This window comes from Mercenaria mercenaria, chromosome 12 (genome assembly GCF_021730395.1).
Source record: "Mercenaria mercenaria strain notata chromosome 12, MADL_Memer_1, whole genome shotgun sequence".
In the NCBI taxonomy this organism is placed as follows: domain Eukaryota; kingdom Metazoa; phylum Mollusca; class Bivalvia; order Venerida; family Veneridae; genus Mercenaria; species Mercenaria mercenaria.
In genome coordinates, this window is record NC_069372.1 from 22,906,657 (window position 1) to 22,931,270 (window position 24,614).

Here is a 24,614-nt window from a genome sequence, read left to right on the forward strand (position 1 = left end):
CAACGAATATTTGTTCATGACACGAATATTCGAATACTGTTTCACTATTCAAATATTTGGAAAAAATAAAAGATCATAAGAAATAAATAAAACAACAAATGAAAGAACTAGTATGTTCGTCTATCTAATTTACCAAAATTCGCTTTCCTATACGCGCTAAAATGGCTTCTGTCGCTGACAGACGTGTCACTTTGTATATTAGCGTGCCGAGATTGTACATCGCTATGGTGATGACATCATACCCTGTAGTAAGTACCGCTAATTGCTTACCTTTAGAAATTTTATTGGTCACCAATTGATTTAAATCCGTTACAAATCGCCTTGTTTTCGGCAGGTGCGAACCGCATGTAATTAAAAATCATCAGAAAGCACTTGAACTTATGACTCGGATTTCAATCAGAGTCGATTTAATATGTATTTGAGTAAAGAAAATTGCCGAAAATTGTTGAAAACAAGTCAAATGTGATGAATATTATCTTTATGTAAAACGGATCATCCTCTGGATAATAAATGCATTTCGTATGGGAAAAAAAAGAGAGTAAAATCTACTCAATATTCAGACAAAGGGTAAAGTTAGCCAAATATATCGTTTATTAGACTCCCCCACCCCAAGAGTCTTAATTTTACACCTCGTTTAATTGAAAATATTGTTCATGCTATTACGTTAATCTACTGTCAAAATGCAAGCAATGTCGCCTGTCTTTTTAAAGTATTTCACGCGATCATCCGATAGGAAGTCGACTACATGTAATATGTGTGGAGAGAACCTTACTTATGGGAGGGCTACATCCATGTAAAAATAAGTAAAACCTATATAAATTATATGTAAATGAAGGCAAATAACAAATATTTTATGTTCAAAAGATAAACAAGCGATGAGAACGATTAGTCAGTCTTAATTCGTCAATGTCTGAATTATTTCTAGTGTAAACGAAAGTAGAATTAATGCAGATCGCTGCTAAAGGTACGATAAATTCATAAGATTTTGAGTTGATTTGTTGATCATTTGATATTCAAATATTCGTTCGGAAGGTTGACCGAATATTCGAATACCAAAATTGCTATTCGTTGCCATCCCTAGTAAAAAGGTAATTCTTCAAATTTCAAGAAACTGAAACAGGTGATATGATATTTCGTCTACCTAAATTCTTTTTTTTTTTTTCTGCCTTGGTCCTAAAACTCAACAAATGCAGATTGTTTAGTGTCTTACATGCACTTGAACACTTTAAGCACAGGCAATATAGTAGTAATTTCAATATATTAAAATAACCTCATGTTTACATGTGTTGTTACTTTATATAGTCTCCTGGTTTACAAAATATATCATGTATTACATTTGTTTGAAAGCAGACAGAATGCCTAATGAAAAGCTTATTTTATATTCAAGCCATCATCAAGCCTTTTATATCATTGAAAGATTTTACAAAATCAGAACACTGTTGAAATAGATATGGCATTTTATATTTATAGTAAATGGCTGATCATGGAGACAGTCAATTTTGGTTTGTTTATGAATTGATGTCATTTATACAGTGCTGCTGGATTAGCAAATGCCCTTCTAAACAGATTTATCAAAACTGAAATGTACACAACCTCATTTTTAAAAACAGATTTTGAAAACTATTTCACTTCACTAAATGGAATAAGAAGACCTGTCAGATGGTGATAACATAAGAACAACATTGCCTTTCCCATTAATTAACAACAACAAAACATGATGTTGGTTCTAGTCTGGATCTAAACCTCTCCACAACAATGTTAACAATACAGGAAGCTTCATTTGCAGTTAAATTTTATTGTATTTAGAATTGAAATTTCACATCTTATATAGCACCTTATTGTAACAAAGTTCAATTTTGACACATCCAGAACTTGGGTTCTTTATAGAATGAGTTTGTTACATATTGCAGAAAAAGTGTACATCCTTGGATGGGAGGATACTGTGTATGTACATGTTATATTTTTAGTGCTCATTCACCTGTATTAGGTCTGTTCCAGGTCATTGACACTAATATATTAACCTTTAGCCTGCTGGCGGCAAGTGATTCTGCCTTTGCTACCAGTGCAGACCAAGATCAGCCTGCACATCTGCACAGGCTGATCTTGGGTTTGCACTTTTCGCTATTCAGTCAGTAAATTCTCAGTGAACACCCCTTCAAATGATAAATGGTATTGCCGAAATAATAAATGGTATTTCCCAAATTGAATGATGGACAAGTCCATTTTAGAAATTTAACAGGCTAAAGGTTTACTCTCCAGTTATTCTGTATGTGTTTGATATTTTCAGTCCGCCATCACCTGTGTTAGGTCTATCCCAGGTCAAGGACACTGTCATAGGAACCAATTTGTTAGCACTATCAAGTGACTATGAATTTCAGTGCCTTAGATTGAGGTAAGTCACCTGCAATGTTCATTATAGAGAAAATTGTGTCAAATTGTTCTTTTTTTTTACAGTTCGTCAGAGCACAGCATGCTCAAAGTCAGCTGTTGTGCTCATTCACCGTCCGCCATTTATCTGTCCATTGTCTATGTGTCAACATTATCTGTAAGTGACTTCTGCTTGAAATCACTTGGTGGAAGTTGATGAACTTTGTCGCGCTGATTTCTTAGGTGGTCCTCTATCAAAGTTGTTCAAAGAAATCTATTCCATGCAGATCTCATGTTGTCATGGCAACAGAAATGAAAGACTGAAAAATCAGATACCATTTAAACCACGGGTCTGATTGTAAAATGCTTATACAACAATGTTTTTTTGGTGATCCCCTACCAAAATTGTAAAAGTCATCTTGATTTGTCAAAAAAAAAACACACCAAAAAAACATGACTGCCAGAAGTGGGTCTAGTTTTCTATGTATGGCTCTATGAAAAACTTTGAAAATCCTGTCTGAATCTGCAGAAGTTTTCAAAGTTATTTGGCAGATACGTGTCTTGTTAAACTAGATTTAAGTATGAATCTCCGATGAGCAGTAAAGGGCCATAATGGTCGTCTTGTTGTAAATAGGTTACGGTAGTTAACTGCAGATAATTTTTTCAACATACCTGTATTCTACATGAAGTCACCAACTATTCCTTAGTTTTGTCATATTCTTTAAGCAAATACAGCGTTTAGTATGTTTTTAGATGTTCTAAAAGTCACAGGTCAGAGTATATTCTTATAGGATTTATCAGTTTGCGGAAAGAACAGTTACACTAATACAAATTATGTGGGTTTTTTTCCACTGAAGTTTCAACATTTTATCAGAAATAAAAAAAGGGTTGAAATCTTTGTGTTCTTGTTTAAGAGAAAATGTTAACAGTAGATGTTTTCAAGAGAAAGGCATTTTCTTTCTTTAGTGACATGCGACCCATAACCACAGACACAAGCCTTCAGTCGTCTACACGGGGACGTACCATTCCGTCACCACTCAGAAAAATATCTAGAGAGCCTTTTGATGATAGAATACGCAAAATTCTCCAGAAGAAAACATCAAATCCGTTGCTAAAGTAAGTTCTTTCATTTTGTAAACTCACAGAGGTAAAAGTACAGCTGAACCTTCAAACAGATCAGGCCCCATGTTCACAAAGCATTTTGCAGTCTCAGTTGAGTTTGAAATTGAGGTTTTACCAGCAAGTTTTACCAGAACTTGAAGATTAAATTCTGATTGAGAGTGCCCATGAATACCAAACAGTCACTTGAAAATAAACATTAACTTAATCTCCAGTTTTAAACATGCATTTTAGATATAAACCACAGGAAAATTTTCATCATCAGACTCAGTTGATATTGAAAATATTTGGTTAAACATGCGGTGAGGGCCCACATTCAGCAAAGTTTTAAGTCTGAAACTTTGACTTTAAAATGATAAATTTTCATTTTGCTCTGTCGTTACCTCTAGATCATTAGCACAGTCTGTGATGAAAGCTCAAAAATATGTTCTATAGCTACAGACAGATCAGTCAAATTTCTGCTTGAAGCAAAGTTATGACAAATTGAATATTTGAGCAGTGCCATGAGAAAACCAACATAGTGGCTTTGCGACCAGCATGGATCCAGACCAGCCTGCACATCCGCGCAGTCTGGTCAGGATCCATGCTGTTCGCTTTCAAAGCATATTACAATTAGAGAAACCATTTGTGAACAGCATGGATCCTGACCAGACTGCACGGATGCACAGGCTGGTCTGGATCCATGCTGGTTGCAAAGTCACTATGTTGGTTTTCTCATGGCATGGCTCAGTTGAATATTTGCTGTTCTTAAGTCTAGGTTTAAACTTCAAATATACAAATAAAATGTTGTCATATGTAACAGGTCAGGATCTAACACACAGATGAGTCAACAGGAATGTTTCCAGCTACTGAGCAGGGCTACTCAGGTGTTCAGGGAGGAATACATACAAAAACAAGATCTAGCCAGACAAGAAATTGAGAGGAGGTAATTAGGTCCTAAATTTTTCAGATGTATGATTTCGTTAACAGAATTTTTAGATTGAGCAGTTGAGTTTTTCACTTGAGTAGAAATATCTGACTGTAGTTTCCATAGATTAATGACCAAATGAATAATAATAGTTACTTATATAGATAAACATCTGCCTGAACTTGTGATTTAATTTGGAAAATATTAGAAATTTGAGTAAATGTGTGGCAGTTACTGATGTTAACAATTTATTATGTCTGCTTTTGAAGATTGGTTTTATTGCTTTGCTCATGTTGATTGTCTGTTGCAAGTGTCTGTTGCTGCATGTCCATTGCCAGGTGTCTGTTATTAAATGTCTGTAGCCAGGTGTCTTTTGGTAGATTCTTGGACTGGAGAACCATGCACCTACAGCTGTCTTAATAAGGATGATTGGCTGTGGTCAGTAGATAAAAATTGATTGTTTCGATGGTCAGATATGAAAGTCACCATATGGTTTCCATAGGTTTTAACTTCATAGAACTATTGCTTGAGGTCATTGGAGATCTCTAGGGCTTTCAGCTGTTGACTGTTGTAGGATGATTGCATTTGGTCATCTTGCCCGTTGGTCCTTAGACGACCACAGATGCTTTTTGGGTCATGGTTTAAGGTCACAGTGACGATTATACTTAGAATGGTCAGTTCCTCAAAGATGACTTTGAGCTTCAAAATTGTTTCTGCTCAATAACAGGACAATTCTTAGACCTTTGCATGTGGAACTTTTGAAGATGACTGCCTGTGGTCGACAGCGTTCTGACCTAAGCATTTCGACCTTTTAGATCAATAACTTGAGTAGGCAATGGACTTTTACTGTATGTTCAAAACTACAACGATATAGAAATGAAAAAAAGTAAGAAGAAATGAAAAGTATTGAAAGGGTTTATGGTGTAATTACAGAGTGACAATGTACAAGGATCAAAAAGAGCAACAGGAGAGTGACATACAAACATTACAAGAATCACGTAACATACTGTCAAATAATGCCGAACAACTTGCTGTAAGCTGTGAAGAATGCAAGGAGAAACAGGAGGAAATTCTCAAAAGGTAGGTCATCTTCATAATGATCTCTTTTTCCCAAGAAAATACTTACAATTACTATTACATATTTGTCTTACTGTTGAAATGGCAACATTGCTGTTAGAAATTTGTCTTACTGTTGAAATGGCAACATTGCTGTTACATATTTGTCTTATTGTTGAAATGGCATCATTACTGTTACATATTTGTCTTATTGTTGAAATGGCAAAATACTATTATGTATTTTGTGTTATTGTTGAAATGACAATATTAATATTACATATCTGTCTCTTTGATGAAATGGCAACATCTCTGTTACATATTTGTCTTATTGTTGAAAGAACAACATCTCTTTTCCATACTTACTGTTGAAATGGCAACATTACTATTACGTATTTGTCTTATTGGTGAAATGGCAACATTACTATTGCAGATTTGTCTCATTGAAATGGCAACTTTACTAACCCTTATCATGCTGGACACGGCCGATTCTGCCTTTGCGACCAGTGTAGATCATGATCACCCTGCAAATTCATGCAGTCTGATCAAGATCTGCACTGCTCGCTATTCATTAGTATCTTTTTGGTAAGCCATAAGCACCCCTTTTAATGGCACTGTCCAAATTGAAAAATGAACAAGTTTATTACAGAAATTTAGCAGGGTAAGGGCTAAAACGTGTTTACCTTATTGTTCAAATGACAACAAATATTTGAGTGAATAGTGACTTGAGTTTAGGCTTTTACCAGTACACATAGCAATATATGTGTAATGTCTGAGAGCTAAATATGGCATCACTCATGTAAACATCGATTTGATCAAACCTGTTGTGTGCACTTCCAGAATAGAGAATGTAATGCGTAAACTGCAGGCCAGAATACCATTTTTATCAGAGGCAGAGAGGGGTATGAAACGAGAACTAGAAAACATAGAGGAAAGACTGGAAACTTATCAGAACAGTTTAAAACAGGCAAGTCTGCAGCTGTTATCACTTTCTTTCCATTAAAAATTGACAGTTAGCCTCAGTTTCAGTGTTTAGTGTATATTGGTTTAGAATTTAGTGTATAGTGCTTTAGGATTAAGTGTGTAGTGCTATAGAATTTAGTGTATAGTGCTTTAGAATTTATTGTATAGTGCTAGTGTATAGTGCTTTAGAATTTAGTGTAAAGTTCTTTAGGATTAAGTGTATAGTGCTTTAGAATTTATTGTATAGTGCTTTTAGAATTTATTGTATAGTGCTAGTGTATAGTGCTTTAGAATTTAGTGTAAAGTTCTATAGAATTTAGTGTATAGTGCTTAAGAATTAATTGTATAGTGCTTTTAGAATTTATTGTATAGTGCTTAAGGATAAACATAATGGTATAATGTCCTAATATTTTAAATTGCATTCAGAATGCTTAATAGTGGATACGTCTTAAACAATAAAAGAAATAGATTACTTACGAGCTGTGTGGTATTGCACACACTTCAGAAGAATTATATTGTTACTGAAATGTGTTATTTTGTCTGTGTAAAGACTACTTTGATATGAACTTTGTAGGATATAGTTGATAAATACTGTACATTTACATATTTTAGTTTAAATTTAAAACCAGCGATTTCATTTATAAACTACATTTTGTGTTTTCTTATAATCGGCAGTTAAAAGAAAATGTAAAGGTTATTTCATTTTTACACCTAGTTGTGATATGTTGTATAACATTGCAGTTGGAGGTAAAGAGAGAGTATCAAGACAGACAGATAAAACAGATCAGGAAGTCCAACCAGCCAAGTCCATTGATCAAGGAGAAACAGATGTCACAACTGAAAGATGTCCTCAAACAGGAGTAAGTTAACACACTTCTAAATGTTTCCATAATTTGGAGATTGCACTTCAAAGTGTAATATTGATAGGTGTATTATAAATGTTGCTATGCAATGCAATACAAACAGAATATTTCATTACATGAAACATCTAAAAATAAATCGCTTAACAAAAAAGAAAAAAAAAAAAAAGAGAAAAAAATGGGTTTACAGAAAGTTAAAAAAAATTTAGTATGGTATTTTCAGCGTTATGTCAGATTTTAAAATTGCTAAGTGTTGATAACTGTAGGTCAATTTCATCTTCACTTAAAGTTCTCTGAGAAGTTAAGGTTATAATCAGGTTAAAAGAATGATTGTTTCTTAGTAAATATCAATCACAGTTGTATGATAAGTCATCAAGTTTGAGAAAAAAATGGGTTAATAAGAAGGTTAAGAAATCATTATACCAAGTTTCAGTGTGATAATTTTTCACTGCTCTTAACTTTTTGAATTGTTTCCAACTTGAAAAGTACAAGGGTATTTATTGAATAAGTTACCCTTGTCAATGAAAAAAAGGCATGGCACCTGTTAGAAATTGGTGGACAAAGAAGACGTTTTGAAACTCAATACTAATATAATTAGTTTTCCTTCTTGAAATTCTTTAAACAGAGAAGTGGCTTTGGTTATTTTTAGGGATGGCAACGAATAGCAATTTTGGTATTCGAATATTCGGTCAGCCTTCCGAACAAATATTCGAATATTCGGTCATCAAATGATCAACAAATCAACTCAAAACCTTATGAATTTATCGTACCCTTAGCAGCGATCTGCATTAATTCTACTTTCGTTTACACCGGAAGTAATTTACACATTGACGAATTAAGACTGACTTATCGTTCTCATCGCTTGTTCATCTTTTTGAATATAAAATATTTGTTATTTGCCTCCATTTACATATAATCTATATAGGTTTTACTTATTTTTACATGTTTTTAGAGGGATGTAGCCCTCCCGTAAGTAAGGTTCTCTCCACACATATTACACGTAGCCGACTTCTTATCGGATGATCGCGTGAAATACTTTAAAAAGACAGGCGGCATTGCTTGCATTTTGACAGTAGATTCACGTAATAGCATGAACAATATTTTGATTAAACGGGGTGTAAAATTAAGACTGTGGGGGTGGGGGAGTCTTATAAAAGATATATTTTGCTTAACATTACCCTTTGTCTGAATATTGAGTAGATTCTTCTATTTTTAGCTCACCTGTCACAAAGTGACAAGGTGAGCTTTTGTGATCGCGCGGTGTCCGTCGTCCGTCGTCCGTCCGTGCGTCCGTGCGTCCGTGCGTCCGTAAACTTTTGCTTGTGACCACTCTAGAGGTCACATTTTTCATGGGATCTTTATGAAAGTTGGTCAGAATGTTCATCTTGATGATATCTAGGTCAAGTTCGAAACTGGGTCACATGCCATCAAAAACTAGGTCAGTAGGTCTAAAAATAGAAAAACCTTGTGACCTCTCTAGAGGCCATATATTTCACAAGATCTTTATGAAAATTGGTCAGAATGTTCACCTTGATGATATCTAGGTCAAGTTCGAAACTGGGTCACGTGGGGTCAAAAACTAGGTCAGTAGGTCTAAAAATAGAAAAACCTTGTGACCTCTCTAGAGGCCATATTTTTCATGAGATCTTCATGAATATTGGTCAGAATGTTTATCTTGATGATATCTAGGTCAAGTTCGAAACTGGGTCACGTAGGGTCAAAAACTAGGTCATTAGGTCTAAAAATAGAAAAACCTTGTGACCTCTCTAGAGGCCATATTTCTCAATGCATCTTCATGAAAATTGGTCAGAATGTTCATCTTGATGATATCTAGGTCAGGTTCGAAACTGGGTCACGTGGGGTTAAAAACTAGGTCAGTAGATCTAAAAATAGAAAAACCTTGTGACCTCTCTAGAGGCCATATTTTTCATGAGATCTTCATGAGTATTGGTCAGAATGTTCACCTTGATGATATCTAGGTCAAGCTCGAAACTGGGTCATGTGGGGTCAAAAACTAGGTCAGTAGATCTAAAAATAGAAAAACCTTGTGACCTCTCATAGTGCCATATTTCTCAATGGATCTTCATGAAAATTGGTCAGAATGTTTACCTTGAAGATATCTAGGTCAAGTTCGAAACTGGGTCATGTGCGGTCAAAAACTAGGTCAGTAGGTCTAAAAATAGAAAAACCTTGTGACCTCTCTGGAGGCGATATTTTTCAATGGATCTTCATGAATATTGGTCAGAATGTTTACCTTGAAGATATCTAGGTCAAGTTCGAAACTGGGTCATGTGGGGTTAAAAACTAGGTCAGTAGATCTAAAAATAGAAAAACCTTGTAACCTCTCTAGAGGCCATATTTTTCATGAGATCTTCATGAATATTGGTCAGAATGTTCATCTTGATGATATCTAAGTCAGGTTGGAAACTTGGTCACGTGGGGTCAAAAACTAGGTCAATAGGTCTAAAAATAGAAAAAACCTTGTGACCTCTCTAGAGGCCATATTTCTCAATCGATCTTCATGAAAATTGGTGAGAATGTTCAGCTTGATGATATCTAGGTCAGGTTCGTAACTGGGTCATGTGCGGTCAAAAACTAGGTCAGTAGGTCGAAAAATAGAAAAACCTTGTGACCTCTCTAGAGGCCATATATTTCACGAGATCTTCATGAAAATTGTTGAGAATGTTCACCTTGATGATATCTAGGTCAAGTTTAAAAGTGGGTCACGTGCCTTCAAAAACTAGGTCATTAGGTCAATTAATAGAAAAACCTTTTGACCTCTCTAGAGGCCATATTTTTCAATGGATCTTCATGAAAATTGGTCAGAATTTTTTATCTTGATGATATCTAGGTCACATGTGCTCAAAAACTAGGTCACTATGTCAAATAATAGAAATAACGATGTCATACTCAGTTGAACACTGGGTCATGTGGAGATAGGTGAGCGATTCAGGACCATCATGGTCCTCTTGTTTCTATACGAAATGCATTTATTATCAAGAGGAATCCGTTTTACATAAAAATAAAATTCATCACATTTGACTTGTTTACAACACTTTTCGGCATTTTTCTTTACTGAAATACATCTTGAATCGACTTTGATTGAAATCCGAGTCATTATAGTTCAAGTGCTTTCTGATGATTTTTAATTATATGTGGTTCGCACCTACCGAAAACAAGGCGATTTGTAACGGATTAACATCAATTGGGGACTAATAAAATTTCTAAAGGTAAGCAATTAGCGGTACTTACTACAGGTTACGATGTCATCACCATAGCGATGTACAATATCGGCACGCTAATATACAAAGTGACACGGCTGACAGCGACGGAAGCCATTTTCGTGCATATTTACTATGAAAGCAAATTTTGGTAAATTAGATAAACGAACATACTGGTTCTTGCATTTGGTTTTTATTTATTTCTTATGATTTTATATTTTTTTCCGAATATTCGAATAGTGAAACAGTATTCGAATATTCGTGTCACGAACGAATATTCGAAAATTCGTTGCCATCCCTAGTTATTTTACAATTATGAACTTTTATGTACTTTCAGGGGTGATGATTTGGCAGAACTTATGAAGAAATTAAACCAGTTAAAGATGGAGGCCAATGTTAGATAATGTTGTACAGTGGAATAGCACAGAAATGTTGAAAAAACTGACTCCATCTACGGAAGAGTAGATCTCCATGTTTTGACACCTAGTGTCCCTGTGCAGTGTCATTGCTCGTGGAGTTCTTGAAACAGTGTGTAAAGCCTTAAAACTGTAGCTCATGATAAATATCAGAGTGAAATTAGGATGTTTCAGGGACACCGATATTCATGCAGACCAGGTGGCTGTGAAGAAATGGTATTGATATAAATGCTCTGTGCAAGCTCCAGTACACACCACTAATGAAAGACAATTTTATCTCGCATAAATATGCAAGTTATATTGTGTAATTCAGTGCTCTCTTAGACACCAGTTTATACAGCCTGTTTAAAGTTCATTAAAGTAAAACTAGTTTTATTGGGAAACTTACCTTGTGCCATAATTAAGTTTTTGGTCCATTAAATTCCTCTGTGGAAGTGAAATTTAAGCATTGGTATGCTTGATCTCCAGTGATGTATATTTTACTTTTACCGTGCTAAATTTCTAAAATGGACTGGTCCATCATTCAGTTTGGGCAGTACCATTTATTATTCAAAGGGGTGTTCACTTAAAATTTACTGACTGAATAGCAAACAGTGCAGACCATGATCAGCCTGCACATCCATGCAGGCTGATCTTGATCTGCACTGGTCGCAAAGGCAGAATCACTAACCACCAGCAGGGTAAAGTAATTGTAATTCTGTAGAATAAATGTTGAATGCTGAAATGTTTCAATACATTGTTACAGTTTGGTGTTGATGAATGTTTCAGCAGAATTTCATGGTAACTTCTGTCAGTAATATCCAGTAAACACAATAAAAATTATGTTGAGCACAAGGGGCTACGAATGTAAATAATATGAATTATTAAATTTTCCAGAAAATATCTAACTTTCTGATATTTGCAACCCAATTTTATGTAAGGAACTAGTCCAGCATGTCAGACTGGATGGTTTAACTGTATGAAATAGTCCACAGCTTGCAAACACAAGATAAAACAATAGTCTGTTAATATCTTTATACCTCCGGTGTTGAAGACCTGTGAGGTGTACAGTGTTGTAAATGTCTGTTTGTCTGTCACTTGTGTATTCAAATCACTTGTATATTCAACTTCTCCTACAACTTTCACCCGATTGAAATGAAACTTGGTATACATTATCAGCATGAAGTGGACATATGCATATTTTCAGAACTTTAACGTCCGATTATTATTTTTGGAGTTTGGAGCCTTTTTATACGCCCGTCTCTGTTTATTATGTGAACACCCACGGTGGGCGGGTGGTCGGCGTCTAAAGCCTATCTGCTCTCTTAAGTCGAACAGTTTTCATCCGATCTTCACAAAACTTGCTGACAATGTTTGTGGGCATAATATCTTGGCCAAGTTCGATAACCACCCAAATCGCCCCCAGGTACTCTTGGATTATGGCCTTTTAATTACTCGAAAAAATGCGAATTTAGCCTTGTCCGCTCTCTAAGTCGAACAGTTTTCATCCGATCTTCACCAAACTTGCTGACAGTGTTTGTGGGCATAATATCTCGGCCAAATTCGATAAACACCCAAATCGGCCCAGGCACTCCTGGATTATGGCCCTTGAATTAGGCCATGTTCGATGACGGGCGTATTTTGTGAAGTCTTGCACTCTTGTTTGGACTTCGGAATATAACAGCTTCATCAGAACATTGTGTGCTGAACTCCTATAGTTTCCATCAAGTTGAAATGAAATTTGGTAAACATCAATATGATGCGGACATGCTCGTATTTTCTAGACTTTTATGTCCGATTATATTTTCTGGAGTTTGGTCCAATTATTTTTGTGGACTTTGTTAATTATTCTTTAAAGCATTTCCAAGGGGCTTGTTTCATATAATGTTGACATCATTCTTGTTGCAGTCTTACTTCTGGCATTTAAACAGAACAGTTCAGTAAATTATTTGGTAAAGTGACCTGTGTAAACAGTTTTACAAAACTAGGTCATATAAATACATGTAAACTAGAAATTGTTTTTCATGAAAAACATGTCTCCCACCACTTGCCATGTAGAAATTGTAAAATGACACAAAATAAGGACCATAACTTCAAGGAAAGTCACTAAACCATAACAATTTAACTGTATATACAACTAGGCTTGGCAGTTACTTGTGTGAAGTTTGGTAGAATTCTATCAGAGAAATAGCACAGTTCAAAGAATCTGACAAAGCAAGGGTCATGACTGTTGAAACTTGAAATTCAGCCTATTTGTACACAGCAAGTAGTGTCAATACTGTAAAATAGGACAAAATCAAGGGCCATAACTCTGTGGAAAATTACTTGACCAGAACATGTCGATGGTATGTATAACTAGGCTTGGTATCAGTAACTCCTGTAAGATTAAGGTGGAAGTCTGCCAAATAGTGTAAGAAAAGTAGGTAAAATAACAAAATTTGACAAATAAAGGGTTATAACCCTGCTAAAAAACACTGAACCAGAACATGCACAACTAAGCTTGGCAATGATCACTTTCGTGAAGTTTGGTGTAATTCCTCCTGGTGTTATCAGAGCAGTTGCCCGAACAAGGTAAAATACAACAAATCGAGGGGCATTACTCTACTGAACGGGAACATGCACTGACCTTGGTCTGCACTGATGGCATAGGTAGAATAACTTGCCGCCAGCAGGCTAAAGGTTAAACAAGAGCTGTCACTAATGGTGACAAATGCCCCGCAGCGCCTTGACCTTTGACCTGGTGACCCCAAAGTCAGTAGGGGTCATGTACTCAATAAGTACTATCAGCATGTGAAGTTTGAAGGTCCTGGGTGCCGTGGTTCGCGAGTTAAGTGCCTTCATGCAAAAAGTTAACGTTGTGACGAACGGATGGACAGTTGAAAACTAATATGCCTCCCTTCAGGAGGTGGATATGAAACAATATCTGACCTTTAATCTCACCATACCACCTTAACAATGACCCATAATCAGGCTGGTAACATTGCCCGATTGGGCTTATGACACAAAAAGTAATATTTCTTGAAAAATAATGAAGATATTTCTTTCAAACTTGGTCCATTTGTTAAGCATAACAAATGATACAAATTAGAATAAAAATAACTTGGTAGCCTTCAGTTTTGGTAGAATTATTTCCCCTTTTCAGATTTTTATGACGCATAATCTTTGAAGTCCAAAAAAACAATGTTCTAATGCTAAGTTTAAAACAAAAAAGGGTTAAATGGCTTTCTAATGCTCTAAATTATTGCGCTAGTACATGAATGTAAGCATTTTACTCTGCTTTCACTTACAACATTATAGAGAAATGTTAGTCCTAAAAAAATTGTTCATACATCTGCACTAGAAACAAAGTATTTACCCTAAATATATAGAAAAAGGTATTGGCGCACAAGTTTGGAGCACTAGAAAGCCATTGAACCCTTTTCTGTTTTAAACATTGCATTAAAACATAATATTTTTGGACTTCAAAAATTATGCATCATAAAAATCTGAAAAAGGGAAGTAATTCTAACTAAACTGAAGGCAACAAAGTTATTCTATCTTGATAAGCATTATATGTAATACTTAATAAATGGACCAAGTTTGAAAGAAATGTCTTCATTATTTGTCAAGAAATATTACTTTTTGTGTCATAAGCCCGATCGGGCAATGTTACCAGCCTGATAATTGCTAAGTGGGTTCTGCAGGTTGTCTCATTACGGCAAACATGTACCGAGCTACTTCCTTCAAAAGCAGACATGAAATGGTGACTTTTGACCTTTGGTCTCCCTGGTGGACCAGTCCATTTTAGAAGTTTAGCTTTATTTTTTCATGATGTACCATACACATTGTGCAGAATACAACTTTCAGCCATGTTTGTTCAATGGCAAGGTCACACAGTGCGTTTAAAGGTTTCATATCTGTACCAATTCGAAGGATTTTGAAGTAACTTGACAGAAGTTCAACATAATGTGTGGAACAACTTCGAGCCATTTTAAATCAAGGTTAATGGTTTAGAGTTACCGGAAATGTCAAATAGAAAGTATTTGGTATATATCTTGGTACTCCCTTGAAAGATCTCTAGATGACTTGACATAAAATTAATAAATACAGTAATTTCATATATGACGCACATAACTGCCTTAATGAGATGTACTAAATGCAACTGTCAGCTATGTAGGGTCAAGGTTATTACCAGAGGTCAAGGAGACAAGAGCAAATATCCTTAAGTCCTTGAACATCTAGCCAACAAGGAAAATCTTATCCTATACAATATATTTACTATAAAAGTAAAGATTGGATGATAAAGCAAGCCCATCTGCTTCTCTCGATCAGTAGAGAGAATGCAGTTTGTGAGTTTGATCCTAAGACAAGGCGTATGTTCTCTGTGACAATTTGATGAAAGAGATTGTGTTTGAAAGTACATTGTATTCCTCCTTCAACTCATGATTCATGTGAAGAAGTTGACAGTTACTTGTGGAGAACAGATTAGTACTTGTGCAGAATCCAGGAACACTGATTAGGTTAACTGCCTGCCATTATATATCTGAAATATGCTACACCCAAAACAAAGAAATAGATAATAAAGTAAGACCTGCTATAGCAATGCATTTTGAGAGTTCAACGCAATAAGGGCGTATCTACATATAATAATCATATGTAGATACGCCCTTATTGCGTTGAACCCTCGATTTATTAATAATACATGTATATCTTCCTAACAAATATATATAAAGCCAATGACACTCGTGCTGTAAAGACATTATGCACGATCAGGAAAAAGACATCCATGTGGGTGGGGTTGGGTACATCAGAAATATATACAACCTATTTACAATCAAACCAAATAAAAAGCTATGAAGATTTTGTCAGAAAATATGTTTTTTTGTTGTTGGTTTTTAAAAACAAACAAATTACTATGGTAGCAAATGTGATCCATGTTCCTGGGGCACTTCTATTTGCATTGAATCTGAAACTGCTAGTCATGATTATGTATGTATGGTATATTCAGTAAATTTACCAAAAGATGATAACACCCAGGACTAGTTTACAACAAAACAAATTCACTAAAAATAAAAGGACAGACAACTGGCTTCAGCAATGAATGAATGATCTGCTCAGTTGAAGAAAAAAAGATCAGCTGCAAATTAATTTCATAGTGAGTGAGTGTCTGAATTTTACAGTTCATATTTACCAACGTTTCAAATCTGAAATTTAGACAGGCTTTAAACCTCTACAAATTAACATTTCCATAATTTCCTTTGCAACAAATTTATACTGCTAAAACTTTGCACAGCTTTTTAATGTAATATTTTCCATATTCGTACCAACTTTCATTAAACTCTGTATACAACAGTTACAGATATCTGACAAAAATTAATTTTAAATTTTCAAGTCCTATTTCAGGCTTAAAGTTTTGATGAATACTGGCCCAGAAATTCAAACATTAAAACTGACTTTAAAGTGATAACGTGTTGTGGTTTACATGATGAAACAGAACTCAGTGTTTTTGTTGCAATACTGGCGACATTGTCTGTCAAGTATAGTAGTGCATAATATGTCTCAAAAAGTTACATCTGTACAGAGGTGTTGCACACACAGTCCATTTTCAGCTTGTTTTTATATGATGAGGGAAGAGTTCACTGGGATTCAAATAGCATCACTTTCTGTTAGTTCCTAATACCACACTGAAACAAAGAAGAACAAGAGAGTGCTTAAGATTACATTTTGTATATATCTTATCAGGCATGTGGCTCACTGTGTTACATAACTATTTTTTAAAATCTTTTTTGGATCATTTTTAGGTTCAAATAAGGATATTTAGCTGAAACAGTAAAACTCTTTGATTGCTTGAAGTCGTAATGAGAAGAGCAAAGTGCTTTAAGTTATCCTGGCTGCCGAGTGGTACAAACATAGACAATATGAGGAAAATAGCCAGGGTTCACACAAACTGCTTGAGGCAGCCCTTGTGACTGAGCCTTCAATGCACAAGGGAGCAGTATTTCATTGTACTTGTATTTCATTTTATATTTATGATTCTGTTATTTCCATTTGATTAAGAAATACAAATGGTTTAGGAGTGGTGGAGACAAGAAATACAACTTGTATCAAGATTTACAAAATGCTCGATTGTTGCATAGACAAACGCGGCCCAGCAAAAACAAGTGATTAATTAGGAATGGCTGTCGGTAAGACAGTTGTTATAATAATACTTTAATATAAATACAAAATATACACAGTGACTTTAATTTTTGCAAAAAAACATAGAATTAACTTTTCAATTAAGTTACAACAAATTAATGTACAAAATTAATACTGTATAAATGTTTTAAAGCATCTTGAAATTTTAACAAAGCCCAGACAGAAGATTTTTTGTATATGCAAAAAATTGTTTTAAAAGTGATAAATATTAAGTTTGCAGGCAATTATTTGATATAAACATGTAAGCCTAAAATTTGATATATAAGCTAAAATTGCACAGGTTATAGTTTGTGTATTAACATCTAAAGCAACCCACCATCCCTGTGAATAATTTCCAGAAAAAAACAACATATGAGCCGCACATGTCCATGAGAAAACCAACATAGTGCATTTGCGACCAGCATGGATCCAGACCAGCCTGCACATCCATGCAGTCTGGTCAGGATCCAATCTGTTCACTTACAAAGCCTATTGCAATTAAATTAGAGACCCGTTAGCGAACAGCATGGATCCTGAGGTCTGGATCCATGCTGGTCACAATGCACTAAGTTGGTTTTCTCATGGTGCGGCTCATATGATGTATTGACAGCAGTTATAACTGATTGTTAGTTGTTAATAACAATCAAGGGGTTAGTTCCAAAAGTTAGTAAGCGCCTTATTTATTATTTAATTATAACCTTCTAGCTCCAACCCTCGTACTGTTCTTAATATATAATGCAGCATGCCATAAATGTCCTTAGTCAGAAATTCAAACTCTTAATACAATAAAAAAGGTTACAGTCAAACTTTGTTCGCTTGAACTTCAGTAATTCGAACACTACCCTTTGCTAAAACTCATCATCAGATCCCGGCATATTTCCCATATAACGTAAATTGTTCCAATGCTCGAACTAGTGATACATCCAACTAATTTTGCCTGTCACGTCAAGTTCGAGCGAACAAAGTTTGACTGCATATAAATGCCAATTTTTCAGCTTGATAAAATATTACTCCGATATATCCAGTTCTACAAACATACAAAAGTTAATCCAACAGACACAGTTTGAGCTGAATTATGAAAGCAGTATATAATGTAGCTAAAACCAGGACAAACATCTTACTAGATGAATATGAATTCAGCTCTCTAAAACCTTAAAATTTAGTGTTCCTATGCCCACACTGAAATAGAAGAACTTGGACATGTTACAAAAATGTATTAACTAGCCATGTTTTAATTATCTTAAAAGTAGCAGAACATATTTTTAAAAGAATGCCTGTCTAATTCGTATTTTCATAAGTGCCGTTAGTATTTCAAATTATCTCCCTTTACTTAGTCTGCTGTTACGGAAGTCATTCAATCATTTTAAAAAATTGCTTTTTACCAAGAGGAAACCAGAATGTATCTTTTCGGAGTGTTACATTATGCACAGGAAGCCATACAGAAATATAAACAGTTGTCTAGAGGTTCCCTCTATAAGGTAGCATTTCTCATGATTTACACATAGAGATTATAACCTAATCAGAGTGTAGAGATTATAACCTAATCAGATTGTAGAAATTATAACCTAATCAGATTGTAGAAATTATTACCTAATCAGAGTGTAGAGATTATAACCTAATCAGAGAGTAGATTATAACCTAACCAGAGAGTAGAGATTATAACCTAATCAGAGTGTAGAGATTATAACCTAATCAGAGAGTAGAGATTATAACCTAATCAGAGTGTAGAGATTATAACCTAATTAGAGTGTAGAGATTATAATTAGGTTTAGATAATAGCTTTATGTCTACGAAACATGCAGGAGAAGGGACTTTAATAATTTTCAGGTTCAAGCAGTGAATGGATAAAGGAAAATGTACATACAATCTTGGCCCTGTTTTGATGCACTTCTGAAAGATCTTTCTGGCATCGGCTCAGCAGGTTCCTCAACCTCTATCTCAAACGGACTTCCTGACAATAAAAATCACATCTTTTATCTGCTTTACAGTTTTGGACGAATGCAAGTTTCATACAATCATAAAATGTGAGTATCTTGCATATTTACATTTGGAAAATATTCAGTATTTCATGATGGCTGAAAACAGAAATTCTAAACTGGATGGGGATCACTAGCCAATGCTGCATATTAAGATATTTCACATCTAAGCCTTAGAGAAGATTTTCAAAACAAGAATTTATAAACTTCTTGAGCAGGACCTAACAGAAATCCATGGGACATAATTTTAGAGAGCCTCTTTGGAATAATTTCCAAGTCATAAAGATTTTAAAAGAAACAATGGACAAAGGACACAATGATGACAAAAGTTCAACTGTGTGCCTTCGATCAGGTTAGTTGAAGATGAAACTGTTGGAAACAGAAAAAAAGGAACTTGCATTAATGGCAATAAGTGGAGATGAGCAGAATGCATAAGACTACAACTGCTTGAGTCAGCCTTGCTTTAGCTGCAGATGCCCGAGCAAGTGATGTTTCACTGTAATACGACAAAGAACTTAACTGAAGTATTCTTACTGTAATATAAGCAACGCTGCACAAGTTTAATGGTTACCTGATGGGCTATTAGGGTTTCAGTCATTAATTATAACGAATGTATCATTGCATTGACTGTACAAAACATTAAAAAAGAAAAAAACTTGCCTGTAATATTTTCACCCCCATACTTGACCATGATAACAAAATGTCCTGGTTGTGTTGGTTTATACACTGCTCGGCATGTTCCATCTTCGTTATCATATAGCTCCATTTCAACTTTACTTCGCCTTGGACCCTCCATAGATAGGCCCAGCTCACCATATCCTGAGATAAAAAATATGGTACTATTTCCTGTTTTAACCAGACTGTTCACTGTTGCCTAGCAATAAAAGTCAACAAACAAAAGCACCAGTTATCATACATGCTGCCATAAGAACCATTTTGTAAATATTGAAAATACTTGAAGGATATGCATATTCTCTAACTTATCTGCCAGCTTTAATTCTGACCCTTCTAAATTTCTATAATGAACTTGTCCATCTTCCAATTTGGACAGTACCATTAACTGTTAAAGGGGGTGCTTACCAAAAAGATACTGACTGAATAACGAACAGTGCAGATCATGATCAGACTGCACAGATGTGCAGGCTGATCATGATCTACACTGGTCACAAAGGCAGAAACATTCATGTCCAGCATGGTAAGGGTTAAGTAAGGTTTCATGAAAAGAATCCTTGTACTTTTAACATTAACATAGGATCTAAATGTTTTATGAATAACAGCTGGAGAGGCCAACACATGGACGAATGGACAGACATAGGAACAAAATAAAAAGATCTGGTATGTATAAAAGGCCGCTGTGCAATGCTAATTGCTAAATACGAAATGGTTAGTGCAAAATGCTATTTGCTAAATGCTTAATGTCAAATATTGACTGTCAAATGGTAATTGTCAAACGATAAATGCTAATTGTTAATTGTGGAATGCAAAACAATAAAGGCAACATTATTGCTGTATGCTTTTTCAAATAAAGAGCTGAATATATCAGTGTATGAACTATTGGCCTTTGTTACTTAACTTTGTCTCTACTAAAAATGTTTTCTAAACATTTTGGAGCAAACTGTTCCAGTCCCTGGATGATGGTCCAATGACCAACAGAAAATGTTATGTCTTCAAATCAGACTGGTAGAACATTATATGCTTTCAAATACATGTAGTTGAAATTTACATTTACCAGTTTACGAGATACAGATCATTAACTCATAAAGTAAAGAATTTGACAACTAACATTTATCATTTGGCAATAAGCATTACTTATTTGACATTTGGCATTCAGCATTAAATATGAAATATTAGCATTAATTATTTGGCATTAAGCATTAGCTATTTGTCATTTAGCATTTGGCAATTAGCAAGGTGCAACAGCCTCCCATAGGTATGTGTATTTCATCATTAAAGTTTGACAGGACGAAATGGTGTTTATTTGAATAAGTCACTTTAATGATTCATGCATGGACTGACTTCAAAACAGACTTTTATAGATATTCAACTGTAAAATCAGAAATTTTGGCCAACTATCAAAATTCTGTATGTATTTTCTATTGACATAATTTGTTCAGAGCATCAACTTGTGCAAATACACTCATTCTCCATTCACTTGAACGCTGCAAAATATCTATATAACGTATATTTTCCGATGGCTCAAACTACCAATAACACAAACAAATTTTGCTTGTCCCGTGGAGCTCGAGTGAACAAAGTCTGACCAGATGTTTATTATTGATATTAGAATTCTGTAGGAACTATATATACTTTGACCTGTCCCACTTCAATGTTTACTTGTTACCATGACAACCAGAAAAGTGATATTTAGACAGCATAATATGGTATCGTATTGGTATGATTTTCCTGCAATCAGCAGATAAAGTAATAGACTACAATCTGTACAACTTTCATTGCACTACAGTGCTACATGAAATCATTTGAAGGAAATTCTCATTCATTTTTCTTGTCTACTATACCTGCTGCTCTTGTATCTATTATAAACTCATTCGGCACATTTGTGACTCCTTCGATAATGCCATCACCACTGACCTTGACCTTATCAGCATGACCTTTGCTCAGTTCCGCACACTCTATGTTGATTTTGAAAGGGCTGTTAGGAATATGTTTGAAATGTTTTTGAACACGAACTTCATGCTCCCCTGCTTCCACTGGTGTAAATGAAAAACCTGAAACAAAATACTACAATAAATTATGTTCATTTATTTTGCACTTCTTAAATATAAAAACTGAGCATGGACAATTGTTTTTATCTAAACATCAATGAGTCCTATTATTTTCATTTTTTATCTGCAAATACTGAAAAGTCATGTCTTATCTACAAATACTGAATGCTCAATTTTTATATACAAAATTAATACTGAAAGCTCTGTTTTTATCTACAAATACTGAATGCTCAATTTTTATATACAAAATTAATACTGAATGCTCAATTTTTATCTACAAATACTGAATGTTCAATTTTTATATACAAAATTAATACTGAACGCTCAGTTTTTATCTACAAATACTGAATGCTCAATTTTTATATACAAAATTAATACTGAATGCTCAATTTTTATCTACAAATACTGAATGTTCACTTTTTATCTACAAATACTGAATGCTCTATTTTTATATACAAAATTAATACTGAATGCTCAATTTTTATCTACAAATACTGAATGTTCAATTTTTATATACAAAATTAATACTGACTGCTCAATTTTTATCTACAAATATTGAATGCTCATTTTTTTACTGAATGCTCAATTTTTAAATGCTATTATTGAATGTTCACTTTTTATCTACAAATACTGAATGCTCTATTTTTATATACAAAATTAATACTGAATGCTCAATTTTTATCTACAAATACTGAATGTTCAATTTTTATATACAAAATTAATACTGAATGCTCAATTTTTATCTACAAATACTGAATGCTCAATTTTTATCTACAAATACTGAATGCTCAATTTTTATCTACAAATACTGAATGCTCTATTTTTATATACAAAATTAATACTGAATGCTCAATTTTTATCTACAAATACTGAATGTTCAATTTTTATATACAAAATTATTACTGGATGCTCAATTTTTATCTACAAATATTGAATGCTCATTTTTTTACTGAATGCTCAATTTTTAAATGCTATTATTGAATGTTCACTTTTTATCTACAAATACTGAATGCTCTATTTTTATCTGCTCATTTATTAACTACACAAATGTACCAATCTTGAATGTTCAATATTTAAAAACACGTATAAATCTGGAGAAATGCTGTTTCAAAGAGTAAAAATTTGTGACAGATAAATTTTAAAATTGCTTTGATTTTATATACATGTAACAGAACTTGCTAGAAGTTAGAAACATCATGATAATTGAGCCACGCCATGAGAAAACCAACATGCATTTGCGACCATCATGGATCCAGACCAGCCTGCACATCTGCTGCTCGCTAACAGTTTCTCTAATTGCTATAGGCTTTGAAAGCAAACAGCATGGATCCTGACCAGACTGCGTGGATGCAAATGCACTATGTTGGTTTTCTCATGGTGCGGCTCATATATTCTCTCTCTTAAAAAAGGTGCATCTTGGTGCTCTTATTTGAGAGTACATGGTTTTACAGGCCTCATTATTTCAACAGATTTTAGTATCACTTGTTAGAAGATGTTAATTGAAAAGCATTGAGCTGTAATTACAGTTGGCATTGGCAACTTTTCCCAGATACCAATCTTGTCTGTTGAAAAGTCTGCCAAATGACAAAAGCTGAAATTTTTGCAGCTTAAATATGTTTCCTTCTGACACAAATTTAAGACTTGAAAATGCACTTTTTGTACCACAAGCTAAGTATCATGAATACAGTGGAGGGGAAGTGCTTTTTGTACTACAAGCTAAGTATCATGAATACAGTGGAGGGGAAGTGCTTTTTGTAACACAAACTAAGTATCATGAATACAGTGGAGGGGAAGTGCTTTTTGTAACACAAACTAAGTATCATGAATACAGTGGAGGGGAAGTGCTTTTTGTAACACAAACTAAGTATCATGAATACAGTGGAGGGGAAGTGCTTTTTGTAACACAAACTAAGTATCATGAATACAGTGGAGGGGAAGTGCTTTTTGTAACACAAACTAAGTATCATGAATACAGTGGAGATAGAGTGATAGTGTATTATATCTTTCATCTCATACAAACATGTATATTCTATGTAAAAAGGGGACTTAATTCATAAAAATTACCAAATGGTGCCAGAGTTATAGACGTTGTGTCCATTGATATGGATGATGATATGAAACATGTATTTTAAGTCTGAATCAAATCCATTCAATAGTATCGGTGACTGAATGAAAGTGATCAAAACAAATTCATAGTAAAAAGGGGGCATAATTCATTAAATTATAAATGATTACTGTTTTAAGCATGGGTCAAATCCATTTAGTAATAACAGAGCTACATTGAAAGTGCGTCCAAATTTTAACCTAAATTTAAAGTAGAAATACTGGTTCCAGATTTATGGACCTTGTCTAGTATGAGGTGGGTGATGCTGTGAAACAACTGCTTTAAGTTTGAATCTAATCCATTCAGTAATAACAGAGATAAAGCGGAAGCATCAAAACTTAATCAAAGGTCTGAGTAAAAAGGGGAGATAATTCAAGACATTCTGTTTCCAGAGTTATGTCCCTTGTCTCATATGATGTGGGTGATGATGTTAATCTGAATCAAATCCATAAGTAGACTGAAAGAGCAACAAAACTTTAATCTGGAATTCTAAGTAAAAAAAAATTCATGAAACATTGTTGCAAGATTTACAAACCTTGTGTCATATGACGTTGGTGATGATGGGGAACAACTATTTTAAATCTGAATCAAATAAATTAATTTTGGTAATACTGTGAAATCATTAATATTCATGGGGGACTAATCTATGTGGAATTCATGGTTGAGTCAATCCACGAAATTTAATCCCAACGAAGAAGTAAAATTCCCATTCATTTTATGTTCAAAAGTTAAAATCCACGAATTCATATTCCCACGAAATTGCCATTTTG

At 34.4% G+C, this 24,614-nt stretch overlaps 2 protein-coding genes across 5 annotated transcripts in view; one reads left to right on the plus strand and one right to left on the minus strand.

Moving 5' to 3' along the window:
- LOC123535228 (nucleoporin 88-like) overlaps positions 1–11,788 on the plus strand; it is a 39,704-nt gene extending 27,916 nt beyond the window's left edge. The window contains exons 9-15 of the mRNA XM_053519422.1: positions 2,288–2,392; positions 3,334–3,483; positions 4,289–4,411; positions 5,327–5,473; positions 6,287–6,413; positions 7,151–7,269; positions 10,828–11,788. Of these exons, the coding sequence (XP_053375397.1) occupies positions 2,288–2,392; positions 3,334–3,483; positions 4,289–4,411; positions 5,327–5,473; positions 6,287–6,413; positions 7,151–7,269; positions 10,828–10,894 (838 nt within the window). The 3' untranslated portion in view covers positions 10,895–11,788. The remainder of the gene's footprint in view (positions 1–2,287; positions 2,393–3,333; positions 3,484–4,288; positions 4,412–5,326; positions 5,474–6,286; positions 6,414–7,150; positions 7,270–10,827) is intronic.
- Positions 11,789–15,459: 3,671 nt separating this feature from the next.
- Positions 15,460–24,614, minus strand: part of LOC123533184 (filamin-C-like) — a 32,661-nt gene continuing 23,506 nt past the window's right edge. The window contains exons 7-11 of one of the 4 annotated variants that reach the window (XM_053519427.1): positions 21,534–21,743; positions 19,674–19,836; positions 18,906–18,988; positions 18,163–18,220; positions 15,460–16,548 (exon numbers count right to left, since the gene is read on the minus strand). In XM_053519427.1, coding sequence (XP_053375402.1) covers positions 18,210–18,220; positions 18,906–18,988; positions 19,674–19,836; positions 21,534–21,743 — 467 coding nt within the window. In that variant the 3' untranslated portion in view covers positions 15,460–16,548; positions 18,163–18,209. Of the gene's footprint in view, positions 16,549–18,162; positions 18,221–18,905; positions 18,993–19,673; positions 19,837–21,533; positions 21,744–24,614 lie in introns of all 4 variants that reach the window. The other 3 variants (XM_053519425.1, XM_053519428.1, XM_053519426.1) reach the window with 3 other exon arrangements.